The sequence below is a fragment of the Mytilus trossulus genome, chromosome 12 (assembly GCF_036588685.1).
Source record: "Mytilus trossulus isolate FHL-02 chromosome 12, PNRI_Mtr1.1.1.hap1, whole genome shotgun sequence".
Classification (NCBI taxonomy): domain Eukaryota; kingdom Metazoa; phylum Mollusca; class Bivalvia; order Mytilida; family Mytilidae; genus Mytilus; species Mytilus trossulus.
In genome coordinates, this window is record NC_086384.1 from 19,569,903 (window position 1) to 19,584,064 (window position 14,162).

The window sequence follows — 14,162 nt, forward strand, 5'->3', positions numbered from 1 at the left end:
GGAACCACGAATTCTTATGTTCAACGAAATACAGATTTTCTAAAGGAATGTATGCAGAATTTGCCAAAACAATGAATTTACATATCCAGGAATATTCAAGTTTTCATCAATCCACGAAAATTGGTACCCAAGAAAATAAATGAATCCACAGTAATCACTCACCTTATAGTTTTGCCAAAAAAAAAAATCATTATAATTCGACTAGATAATTTGAATGACATTTTAAGATAATTTGCCAAACATATTTTCTCTATCTATCATCTTTTGCATGATACTACAAGACAGTCTGGCGCATTTTACCTTTATGTTCTGCTAATTAAGATCATTCACCCATGTTTGATTAAAAACATTACCATCATTTTAAAGGAGAATGCCTTTGAACAAATATATAACAAGACAAGAAAATTGATCAAAAATCATAGTTTAAGGTGGTACCTAACACTACAGGGAGATAACTCTGTAAAATCAGCTAAACGTTTTAATTATGTTGTGTTGTAAAGGGAATATTAAGCTTCTCAATGATCAAAATTCGTGTTCGTCAAACTGCTATATAACCAGTGTAATTTTTCTGATAAAATGGTTGGTTCAAAATGTTTGAAATTTTTATTTTTTTGTTAAAGGTTCAAAGTAAATACTTTGTCAAAATTTTATGAAAATTAAACGAGCCAAATTAATTTTAGAGAAAGTGTTGGGTACCACCTTAAGGCTATAACTCCCTAAGGTTATCAAAACATTTTTTTAGATATCACATTCCTAAAAGTTTCTGCTGTTTACAGGAAATAAGTAAAAAAATGTCATATAATCAGGCAATAACTCCTTGTTGACAGTCCTAATAGCATTTTTGATAATCATGTTTGAAATTAAAAAATCTACCTGTCTGGTATAGATTTTGAGATAAAAAGGTAACACATAAAAATAAGCAGCAAAGGGCAATAACTTGGGACATTTAATATTTTTGAAAAAAATAGGAAGGTAGATCTTGATAATAGGGTTCAATGGTTTCAGAGGAGAACATCTTTGAAAAGGTATATGACTGACATGAAAATTGTCAAATATCAAAGTTTAGTTATGGCTATAAACTCATTACTTTTTGTACACACGGCACCCCCTAGAGCGTTCACAATTTTATACAACTGGTATATATATTCATGATAAATTTATTTACATCCAAAGAATTGATGCCACAGAGGGGAAATTTTCCTTCCTTAGGGTATAACCAGTTGTCAAATGATATGTCTTCAATGCAAAATTCTTAAAATCTGTTGTCATCACAAAGACCCAGACCTTGGGTGGACAACAAACTGTTTAAAGAACAAAAACACAAAGTGACAAGTACAACAGTATCTATATGGAGTATATGTACTATAAATGATTTCATCTAAAGGTTAACTACCTTGTATAAAAAGATTTTTCAAAAGATCATATAAGCCTTTAAGTTAAGTTCTCACAGGTTAAAATATATAAATTCAAGCATGAACAATCTAACATTTAGTAAACAATCTAAATTGTAACAAATTTAGCTTTAGCACATACAGTCAATGGGAGATAATCCATAACAATAATGTGTCCATAGAACACAGATGTACAACTCAAATGATCATTTTCTTTGTTCAGTGGACCGTGAAATTGGGGTCAGAAAATCTAATTTGGCATTAAAATTAGAAAGATCATATCATAGGGAATATGTGTACTAAGTTTCAAGTTGATTGGACTTCAACTTCATCAAAAACTACTTAGAACGAAAACTTAAACATTATTTTTTTATGAAGCGGGAAAGATAGACCAATGAACAGATGCAAGACTGAAAACCATAATGACCCCAGGTGGGGCATACAAATATTCTCTACCTTCAGACCAGTAACAGATTCTTCGTAAGGATGTACACTATGTATCTTTTCCCCTGATGCTATATCCCAAATCTCCAATTTTCCTCCGTCTGAAATAAACAAATGTTAGAGAGTAAAATGTTTTTTACATCTCAAGAAGAGATTTTATATGAATCTATAGGGTTAAATATACTTACCACAAAAGTAAAAGCAAGCGTATTCTATATAATATAAATGTAATTTCATGGTAAGTACATGCATATTTAACCAAATTTATTTAAAATACAATATATCAATAAGTGATGAATTACTGTGGATTCATTGTTATTCGTTGGATACCAATTTTCCTGGTACAGGTGAACCACAAAATTAAATGTTCAACAAATAAAAAAATTCTATAAGCTTATATGCAGACTTCGGCAAAACCACGAAATTCGATATTCAAGAACATGCAAGTTTTCCGTAATCCATGAAAATTGGTACACACGAAAATAAATGAATCCACAGTATACAGTACAAAAAGTAACAATAAACCATTCAGGTTGAAAATAAACAGTGTTTCAAGCAGATATTAAAATTCTAATTTTTCAAGTTACAACACTGGTAGACATTCTCTCATTGCCAATGGCCACATCTCCTTATTTTATGTTAAACAAGAATGTGTCCCCAGTACACAGATGCCCCACTAGCACTATCATTTTCTATGTTCAGTGGACCCCATTTCAGTGGACCCCATTTCCTTTCTCAATTTTATTATCATGTGGTTGGCTGTAGGGGGTTCCTCTCTCCCTTTCTTCTATGTAATTTTCCATTTGATTCCCCCACTCATAGGCAATATTGTTTGTTTCAGTATTACATTTTATGAAAAATGTCCAAGGTTAATTACATTTTTTAAAATAAGTTATTGTATTACATACCTGATCCAGTTATAATTGCTTGTGCCACTGGGTGATATATCACCTTGGTAACAGGGTTAAATGTATACACAGACCGCAAAGCTTCTCCTGAAATTAAAACAAAATATTTATCAAAATGAGCTTGAACAAGAATGTGTCCAAAGTACATGAATGCCCCAATTGAACTATCATTTTTCATGTTCAATGGACCGTGAAATTGGTAAAAATTCTTATTTGGCATAAAAATTAAAAAGATCATACCATAGGGAACATGAATATCTGTGTACTAAGTTTCAAGTTGATTGGACTTCATCTTCATCAAAAATTACTTGACCAAAAACTTTAACCTGAAACTGGCACTTCCATTTTCTAAGGACCAAGATATTGTGGTCAAAAGTCTAATTTGGCTTTAAAATTAGAAAGATCATATCATAAGGAACATGTGAACTAAGTTTCAAGTTGATTGGACTACAGCTTCATCAAAAACTACCTTGACCAAAAAACTTTAACCTGAAGCGAGACAGACGAAGGAATGAACGCACAGACCAGAAAACATAATAGCCCTCTAATATGGTAGGTAGGGCATAAAAATATGAATATTGTGCCCAAACTTCAAACACACCCAGTGGTGAAACACATCAACCGCAATAAAATAATTTCCTTGCTGTAACTAAGAAGTTGTTTGTTTAAAGTTTGTATTTATGGATTTGAAGACAACTACAGCAAACTTCATATCCATTCTGATAACTCTACAAGCTTGTTCTATCATATGTTGTTGGTTTACTTTCCTTTTCTATATATATAATTAATGATAAAGATTCTTAAATTCTAGTTTTTTATTTCATGATTTTATATTTTTATAGATTATAAATTTCAAAAATTGTCCAGCTAAAATCTATAAAATATGATTTTACAAATTAACTTTCATCCAAACTATGATCAACTTCTTTGCAAAGATGTTTAGTAACAGAAAATACCATGCCACATTCCCCAAATTAATTCAAATGGCTTTTTGCAAACGGTCAAAGACAAACCTTCACCTTTCTTGACCAAAGTGGAAATTTCAAGTTATTTTGTAAATATTAATAAAAAATATAGGTCACCGATGAGTTTAAAGAGATATTTCAATTCTAATGCCAAAAAATGGCATTTTTGCACCAAAGGGAGATAATTTGGAGCTTTTTCAATGATATATACATTTTCAATAATCTGGGGCCAAAACGAATTGAATTCTTTAAATAATTTTTGTACCATATGATAAAGTAACAACTGACAAAAGTAATAAATAAAATTTGAAATGAAAAAAAAAATGTTTAATTTTTTTTCTGAAACTTTTAGACCCTCAAGCCTCCTTAAATAGATTAGTTAGCCTTAATTATCATTCTTGTATGCTTCATTTTATGAGGCTTTCTAACTTGTCAATATGGAAATACATTTCCTCATCGTTGATGACCATATAACTATGAAATTTCGCGATGCTTAATTATCTTGACTTTCTATAAAAATCCTGGAATTTTTAACCCTGTGATACTGGTTATAATACTTAATAATTCACAATCAAAATGCCCGTAGCCAGGAATTTCCAAAGGGGGGTTCGTTGGACTCACAAACTCGACTTTAACAGTCACAATTCAAACAGAACATTGACTTTAATAGTGCTTATTTGTTTTCAAGGGGGGGGGGGGGGGGGGGTCGTCCGAACCCCTCCTGGCTACAGGTATGTATGGAACACATGTTCCTTGTAAAAATGATGTATTACAGAAAATGTCTGTCTGACAGTATTAGTAATTTTCTATAGTGAGGAAGATAATCCAGTGTTTGTATCATATTTTATTGCAAATCTAGCTTTTTGTTTTCAGAAACAAGCTTTCTTACTTGAATTCAAAGTGATGCTATTGAATTTGTGAGCCTTGATAATTGATATTTGCTAGCATCTACCTTTTGAATTTAAACTGAAAACTATAAGGTGCAGACATGTCACAAATATATTTATATAGTGTATACACTAATCTTCTTACTTCTAATCATTATTTAATAAGACATAGGAAGATGTGGTGTGAGTGCCAATGAGACAACTCTCCATCCAAATAACAATTTAATAAAATAGTAAACCATCGATTATAGGTCAATATACAGCCTTCAACACGGAGCCTTGGCTCACACCGAACAACAAGCTTTAACTTTTCTTACTTTCTGTAATTTAGAAATAGAGAAAACTAGAAACGTTATTAATCATTTCACTTTTAACAACTACAATACCTGATTTTCCTGTTGACCATATTTTAAAACTGCAGTCATAAGATCCACTAATAAATAATCTGTCTGAATTCTCTATTCCTAGAGATTTACCTGTATGTAGTAAAAGAAAAGAAAATGTGTAAATACTAGATCTTAATTCTATTGCTGTATATTCAGAAATTATTGCACAATGTTTTTATTATTGCGAAAAAATGCATATTAAAGGTTATAATCACAATAATTTCAACTCTTAATTTGGAATTTAACAGGATTTTCTCAAAATCGTAAACTTTAAAATCGCATTTTAGTCTGAAATGGCAAAATTACTACATTTTAGTTTAAAATGTCAAAACTACTGCATTTTACATACCTGTCAACCTGTGACGATGAAAATGCAGGTCATGACCTGCATTGAAGAATCAAATCTCAGGTCATAACGCGGGAACGAACTTTTTAGAGCTTAATTTCAGTATTTATGGTACATTTTCTTATAATGTATATCGAAGATACCAAATTGTCAATGCATGTTTACTTGGTTAGGTCATTTTAAATCTTATTAAATATTATTTCATTGCACTTTGAAAGATTTTTATAATTTTGTGTAACACAGTTCTTTACTTTTTGTAATCGTCAAATACTAGAATTTATTTTTGAATTGTAATTTGGCTACTGGCTTTGTAGCCTTCCTTAACATAATATCTTTATCTTGAGAAGGAAATTAGACTATGATAAAATATAGTAATACAGTTAGGCCACGGTTTTTTAATTTGTTGGTTAATGGATTTTCCCCATGAAAAAGTCGGGTAGGGTGGTCGGGAAAAAAAAAAAAAAATATCTTTCAAGACAGAAAAAAATGCAAAACAAATATACATTTCACCTTTCTTACAAAATGTTTTTTATGCTATTTTGTCATCATTTCAAATTTTAGTTCGATGAAATATTCTTGCTCAGCTGTCATAACTATCGCATGACATTGTCTAATGATTTGCTGTAAAAAAGGGGGGTGTTCACAGACAAGAAAAATAAATTTGCGTAGCTCTTAATAAATTCCAGAAAACTTGATGAGTAATGATCTTCAAAAACGAAAACTGATAAAGAAAAAAATGTAAAAAAAGTTGTACGAAAATAAGTTTCAACACACGTGTCAAAAACATAATTGACTCGTCCACGGAAAAAACGAGAATATCGGGTTAATCTGGTGTCAAGCATTCCAGTTTTTTTATCCAAATGGACGATAATTATTTTTTATTATCCATGAAACAAGAAAATTCTAAATGACTTGTTGATATTCAGAACTTTTACTTCCAAGGTGCTTTCCACCTGTCCACATTTGGACAAGTCTATTTCTATGAGATTATGTATCTTACAGACTGATGACAAATAAGGGAAACAAACTTATTGTGAAATTGGTTTTAAACACAGATTTCGTTCCGCAAAATTATTTGCGTAAACGACATTTCAAGGTCAGTTATAATTGATTTGTCTATTTTTAAGAAACGTAAAACTGGAAGTTTTATTTTTTCACAACAGAGAGTGTTATAATTTTGTTAGCGATTCATGCATTTCATTTCACAAAAAAGAAGAATTTAATTATTTTTCAGGGATAATGTATTTGTTTTGGTCGGCGGGAATAAGAAAGCATGAAAAGTCAATTTTATTTTTATTCTAGGAATCGGTGAAATCGGGTCCGCGGATCCGATTACCAACAAATTAAAAAATTCTGGCCTTAAAGGAATTATAAATGTAAAAAATAATTTTCAACTTTTAAAAAAAAATTGTATAAACTTTTAAGGTAAAAAAATAATGAAAAGTTATTTTTCGATATGTATTTGAATTTTATATTTTCATGATTTAATCTTTTTCACCCATAAAATGTAAAAATAAGGAATAATTTTGAATGGTGACAAATAAGGGGAAGTAACTAGTTATTTAAATATGTTTGTAAACCAATAGGCAGCTGATAGTGCAATTTATTTACGACCTAAAGCTAAGGTAATTGGTGTTGATTAACAGTGTGTTTGACACCAAAGCTGTCAAGTGAAGCCATGCACTTATTGGGTCACTTAATTTGACAGTTTACATAGCTAGATGAACTTCCTGTTCATGGAAGAATTATGAATTTGCCGGTATTTCAATTTGAAAGGAATATTACTTATAAAATCAAGCTCAAGGCTAAGAAATACGGGTGAAATCGGGTCATTTTCGGAATTCCCGGGTTATTTCAATGACCCTGCGGGTGTCCCGGGTGATCCCTCAGAATTGTGAAAATCTCGGGTCACACCCGCAGAATACGGGTCAGTTGATAGGTATGATTTTAGTCTAAAATGACAAAATCACAATCATAAATGCATGTAATAATTTCTGAATTTACAATACTTATATTTATAATTGTGAATGTGAATTGTGAATCTTCTAAATCTTTGGTTTGATCTAGACGGTATTAAAACCTCAATCTCTAGTACTCAAGCGTGCACTCTATCAACAAGAACACTAAGACAGCAAAATCTGTATTGGTGTGTTTTATCAAATCAGACCTAAACCCACATCTTAACCAATACAGTTGAAAGTTCAGCACAATGCAATAAATCCTAATTTTTCTTCTTTATTTTTTTATTTGAGACATAAATCTAAACCAGGTTTAATCCACCATTTTCTATATAATAAAATGCTTGTAGCAAGTCAGGAATATGACAGTTGGTATCCATTCATTTGATGTGTTTGAGCTGTTAATCTTGCCATTTGTTTATGGACTTTCTGGTTAGAATTTTCCTCTGAGGTCAGTAGCTGTTTTTTTTTTTCAAGTATTGTACGTGCAGAATGTAGGCATAACAAGAATATTATAAAACTCAACTAAAGTACATACAAACACTTGCAGAATCTTCTTTAGAAAGAAGTTGAACACATGTCACAGCACTATTGTGGCCTCCATAATTTCTTAGCTCAGACAAAGTTTCCAAACACCATAACTTTACTGTGGTGTCTCGACTACAAAGGAAACTCATATTTTATAAAATATACTAAAAACACAACTACATCTAAATTAATGACCATTTGACCTTTATGAAAAAAAATACTTTTATTTCAAGGCTTCCATTTCTTTTATCAAAACAAATCTTTAACTTGATATACTATGTGGTATGAGTGTCAATGAGAAAACTTTACATCCATGTCACACTATGTAAAAGTAAACCATTTTAGATTCATTATGGGTCAAAGTACAGTCTTCAACACATATACTTAACATTGCCATTAAAGTTCAAGGTTTGGCATGCCACAAAACCAGGTTCAATCAACCATTTTTATCTTTAAAAATGTCCTGTACCAAGTAAGGAAAATGGCCATTGTTATATCATAGTTTGTTTCTGTGTGTGTTACATTTTAACGTGGTGTTTCAGTTGTGTTGTTATTTTTTCCCTTATATTTGAGTGTGAGTTCGCGTTGCTATAAGACGTGTCACGGTACTTTTCTATCCCAAATTCATTTGTTTGGTGTTATATTTGTTGTTCTCATTGGATTTTGTCTAATGCTTAGTCCGTTTCTGTGTGTGTTACATTTTAATGTTGTGTCGTTGTTCTCCTCTTATATTTAATGGCATGCATTTCCCTCAGTTTTAGTTTGTTACCCCAATTTTGTTTTTGTCCATAGATTTACGAGTTTTGAACAGCGGTATACTACTGTTGCCTTTAATTATATAGCATTAGCTCAAACCAAACAGCAAGCTATATAAAGTGCCCTAAACATGACTGGTGTAAAACCATTCAAACAGGAAAACCAAATTACCTGTATCTATTTTGTGTTATACATAATTTTTGCCATCAAAGTGATTAAACCCACATTCTTATTGTAATTAAATAACAAAGTTAAATGGCAAGATTATGAAGGTGTAATACCACCAATCATGGTACGTCACATCCGGTTGCATACGAAAGTAGGTCTAAAAAAATATTCCCTTGAATTTGACCGTTGTAGGTAATTAATCCTACATTTTATTGCAGTAAAACTATTTCTGTGTCATAAACATATGTCTTGGGTATTTGAAAACACCATTATTTTTTATTTGTGATGTCTATAGAAAATTTTATAATCTTGAGGTTACATGGTGACTAAACCTTGTACACAGATAGAATAAGGGGAGAAATTTGATTGGTTAACTTCCAATGATGGTTATTTTCTTATATGCAATGAAATGTTATGTGAAACTTTTTCTATAGAACTGGACAGGATAAAACTTTACTCATGCCAAGTATTTCTTTATTTGAAACAAAGATAAATTCTGCACAATTTTTTGAAAAGTGCAAATTTAACAAAGACTAATAGGGGAAAATCAATGGTGGTATTACACCTATGAACAAACCATTGTTTATTTCTCTGCTTTAGTTTTGATTCAAGCTTCCAATATGTTTTGAGGAGAACAGATTGGGAACACATTGTCGTCTTTTGTTGTATTGATTAATATCCAAAACTATTGAAAATAGCATGTATATTTTCTATATCTTAATGCAGCCACATACTGGTACTGGTAATTTCAGTAGAATTTTGTAATTGATTTTCTTATTTTGTAACTTTAGGTCACTGTGATGTCTTGAATTGTATTTTAAATACAAGAGCTTATAACAGATAACACCCAGTGGCGGATCCAGGGGGAGAGTTCCCCCCCCCCTTTTTTTTGGGACAATCAATGCATTTGAATGGGGACATATAGTTGGAACCCCCCTTTTAAAATGGCTGGATCTGTCCCTGACACCCATAAGAGTGGGATACAGTATACATGTATGTTATACCTGGAAGTTACAAGCAGGACTCCATCATTGTCAGCATCTGTAACTAGGTCACTGTGACCTTCTAGTTCTATCACTTCAAACTTGCCAAATCTCCATTTATGTAATGTAGCTTTTAATTTGGAGAACTTTTCTGTTTTCTCTGTAAATAATTAAATCAAACTTGATCAGTCATGACACCATTAATATAAAAAGAGCACACACAAGTCTGCCATGAACTAACATTTTTGTTTAGACATTTATCTTATCGTGGAACACCTGCAAATGAGCTCTCTTTAATCTTTTCAAGATTTCTCTGCAAAGAGGATTGTGGATTTAATTCAATTATTCAAGATTTTTGTTTTTTGCTGTGTTTCATGAAATCGGTAAAAAGAGCATCATGCAAGAAATCTTTAATTTATCGTTCATCGTGAAATTGCATGTTTATTTCATGTTATCCTGTGCAGATACTCCCTTTTCATCCCTCTGTTACAGGGAGATTGGAAAATAATTTTGTTATACCCCACGCATAAAATCATACAAAACATTAAATACCACTTGTTTGAGTTACAGATATTGACTTCGTCTGCTTGGTTTTCTTCACTGGTGAAGGATTTGTATTTTCCTTGATTTCTTTGCTTGTTGCTTTTGTAACAGGCTGAGATTTCTTTTGAGATTTAGTCTTAGTTTCCCATGTTTCCACGGTAACTGGTTTTGTATTTTCCATATTGTCTTCAAGAATTTCTCCAGTTACTGCATTAGTACTGAAAATAATTTTAAAGGATAAAAATGTCTTATACCATGTAATGATAAAGTTATTCTTTTTTAATTCATTCTAATTTAATTCTGAAGTTAGGGATTTCATAAAAAAAATGCATGACCATAATTTACATGATACTGTTTTTGTGTCATGAATTCATTCGGCTTACATATTCATTCTTTCCATTTTCATTTATCATATACTATTTCTGATCATGCTTAGTATCTGACAAACAGACATGATATAGCTGTTAATTTCTGTGTCAATTGGTCTCTTAAGCTTGGTAGAGTTGCCTCATTGACAATCATAGACATACCAGGCCTAAAATAAAATATTGTTTGTTTCCCCAATCCCGACTGACCCTGCAAAATTGGTGCTACTCATAAAAATTTATTGTCATAACTAAGTCAAATATTATTTTATTCATTTTGGATTTTCAGGCTTGCCAGATCGTCTGATAATGTTAAAGCTTTTTTATTTCCCTACCTACATTATTTGTATCTACCCACACCTGGCCTTGCAGGGTCAGGATTGGGGAAACAAACAGTATTTTAATTTAGGCCCCACATCTTTTTTTATATATACTAACTTAACAATGACCACAAAGAAAGATGATTATCAGGTCAAGTTCAGGTAAAATCTTAGTGTATTTCATTTGTACTAACGTTTTATTAATGACCATTTCTTCTTCAGGGTCATCTGTGACATCAATTTCTATCAAATCTGTGTTTGTTTCATCTTCAGGTTCAATTATAGTTACTTCCCCTGTTATGATGCTGTCATTGTACCCATTATCAACAATGTAGTCATGATAACTAGAACTTTCTGTCAGTATACCATCATCTGTCAGCTCAGATCTGGTTGATGAAGTGAAACTCTCTTCTTCCCCATGTTCAGCCAATAATTCTAAGAGATTTTCCCTTAAACGATTTTTCCTCAAAATCTACAAATACAATGGAAAATTCAATCAATGATAGAATTTTATTCCTTTTCTTAGTTGACTTTATTAAAACATAAAAGTCTTTTAAAATGTAATTAAAGCTCTCGAGCTTAAAAACTTTCCTGTTGACAGTCTGTCCTTTTATTTTGTTAAAACTCAAACATTTGTTTTGCCAACTACATTTAGTAATGACTAACTTTTGAACTTATTGAGGCCACACTTAAAAATATTTTGGTTTGTCCAAACCCTACCCAAAGCAGGACAATAAAATAATTTAAGTAGGCAGCTTTTTTCTGGGTAGGTAGCGTTATCAGTCAGAGCTCAGACATAAATAAGTCTGAATCTGCTTTTGACTCATAGAAGTCTAAATTTGTAAGTTTTAGGATTTGTCACTCTTTAATGTAAGACAAAATACGACTTGAATGAGTCCAATATTGTTGAACAAGAAATAATTGACCAGAATCAAAAAATTGCAAATATCAACTCCTACAAGTCGATAAGTGATCAAAATAGGTTAACTTCAAGACCCACGCATATTTATAAGGAGGTCATGCATCTAAATCAAATAATGACAACATTGAAATACAATGCTTTGTCTTCTAAAGAAAAATATGAATGAGAGTCTAGAAAATAGGAGATTATGTTAATTAACCTTACAATGCAACCACCTGGAATCACACTTAATGAGGTTAAACATCTGTGTTAAGTAAGGATGTTCAATTAGATAATTAAATATAGATAGCTCAAGTCCTTGTGAACTCTCATACAGGTTTTTGCTGTCATAGGTGGTGTAGTTTGGCCACAAAGTAACATTAAGTTTTTTCACAAACATAAATAGACCTAAACAAGTCTGTCATCTTCTGACTTGGATAAGTCTAAAATTGAAACTTTATTCTTATAATAAATTTAAGTCAAAAACAAAAACCGACTTGTTTATGTCTGAGCTCTGACTGGTTATGGCAAACGAACCTATTATTTATTATGGCCTGAACTTTAATGCTAGTAGTACTACAATATGAAACACACTTTTTTTAACATCCTTATATTTTTCACTAGTGTGGAAATATCCCCTATTGAAATCCAACCTAAAAGATGGCTTCTGCATGATGACATTGCTGTAAGGCGTTAAAGCCAAAAAAAATATTAGCCTTTCAAGACATTATAATATGGTAATTATTTGCACAGGGGTTCAAATTAACATTTGGTACTAGAAGGTCCAGGACCTTTGACAACTGAAAGGTCCCACACATAAATTCCAGGTCCTACTTTTTATCAAATATTTCATAACTCAGTGAGATACATTACTAAATTAATATGTTTTGGTGTTAGGCTAGCTTTGAGCCTTTCATTGGCAGTGTCACTGTTGCATAATATGTTTAATAATAAATTTAATTGTCTTGAGTATAATGAATTCAAATAATCCTAAAAGTGTTTTCAGCACTATGACATCTCAGGAAGGGGTCACAGAAAAATATTACACATGTTACATGAGTCTTTCAAGGCTTCATAGTTATCTGGACTAATCAGTTTACACCTTGTTGCTATTTGTCCACCATTACTGAATATCACACAGGTTCCTATAAAATTTTGACGTCATAAAAAAAAACTAAGACGCCACAATGGAAAAGTGACTGTTGAATGACTTGAAAAATTCAAGAGGCCGGGTCATCTGGGAATTGCAATAAGGTGTCTTACATATATGAATTTTATTGGAAAGTGAACGAATACGAATGCTATCCAGCAGGTCAGGAATAACCACCAATAGGTGGATTCTACCTCAATTGACATATCATCCATCAATTGACACATAATAATATAGACCAATTGGTGTATAATTCTTTGTTTTTCCACAGGAATCTGAAGTTCTATCAATAAAATTCTGTAAATAATAAAGTCGACTATCAATAGAGCTTCTCGTAGAAATCTTCTTCTTTAGGTTTCTAGCGATCCTTCAATTATTGAAAATTATTCGCTGGGAGTCGACTATAAAATTTATAATTTACACTAATTTAGCAATTCAAAAGTTCTATCTGAGACTACTATTACACAGGGGTTACACTAATGACTAGACCGAATGACATGACCGAATGACAGGACCAAATGAAAAATGCTAATAACTTTTTCACTTCTTAAAGGATTGATCTCAAATTTGAAATATAATAAGATTTCATCATTTGATAAAAGATTTAAGAAATTTCATCTGGTCCGGTCATTGTCGAGGTTGATCCTGTCAGTCAGCAATGGTCATGTCACGTTTTCGAAAGTTTTTGAAAATAAATCTATATTTTTTTATAACATTTTGGTTTCAAAATATGGCCTAACATTTTATATTTCAAATCTGAGAGAATTCCTTTGAAAAATAAAAAAAGTTATTAGCATTTTTATTTGGTCCTGTCATTCTCGATGTTGGTCCTCTCATTATCAGATTTGGTCATGTCACGTTTTCTTTAGTTTCTTACCAAAATTTTCAAAAAAAATTCTTAAATCTAATTATCAAATGATAAAATCTTATTATATTTCAAATTTGAGATAAATCCTTTGAAAAATAAAAAAGTTATTAGCATTTTACATTTGGTCCTGTCATTCGGTCCTGTCATTCGGTCCTGTCATTCGGTCCAGTCATTAGTGTAACCCATTACACAGTTATAGGGGAAATTCGGGATAATTCGATCACGCTGGCAATTTCATCGTTTAACCCTTTTTAGTGCATTTGTCCCCATCACTTTTGTAAAGCCAATACACTAT

General features: G+C 31.6%; 1 protein-coding gene across 1 annotated transcript in view; it reads right to left on the minus strand.

Annotated features, from left to right (window-relative positions):
* The window catches only part of LOC134693151 (uncharacterized), a 108,677-nt gene that overhangs the window by 88,405 nt on the left and 6,110 nt on the right, over nucleotides 1-14,162 (minus strand). Inside the window, exons 2-8 of the mRNA XM_063553858.1 lie at nucleotides 11,143-11,420; nucleotides 10,273-10,481; nucleotides 9,742-9,880; nucleotides 7,824-7,945; nucleotides 4,982-5,071; nucleotides 2,744-2,830; nucleotides 1,848-1,936 (exon numbers count right to left, since the gene is read on the minus strand). Of these exons, the coding sequence (XP_063409928.1) occupies nucleotides 1,848-1,936; nucleotides 2,744-2,830; nucleotides 4,982-5,071; nucleotides 7,824-7,945; nucleotides 9,742-9,880; nucleotides 10,273-10,481; nucleotides 11,143-11,420 (1,014 nt within the window). The remainder of the gene's footprint in view (nucleotides 1-1,847; nucleotides 1,937-2,743; nucleotides 2,831-4,981; nucleotides 5,072-7,823; nucleotides 7,946-9,741; nucleotides 9,881-10,272; nucleotides 10,482-11,142; nucleotides 11,421-14,162) is intronic.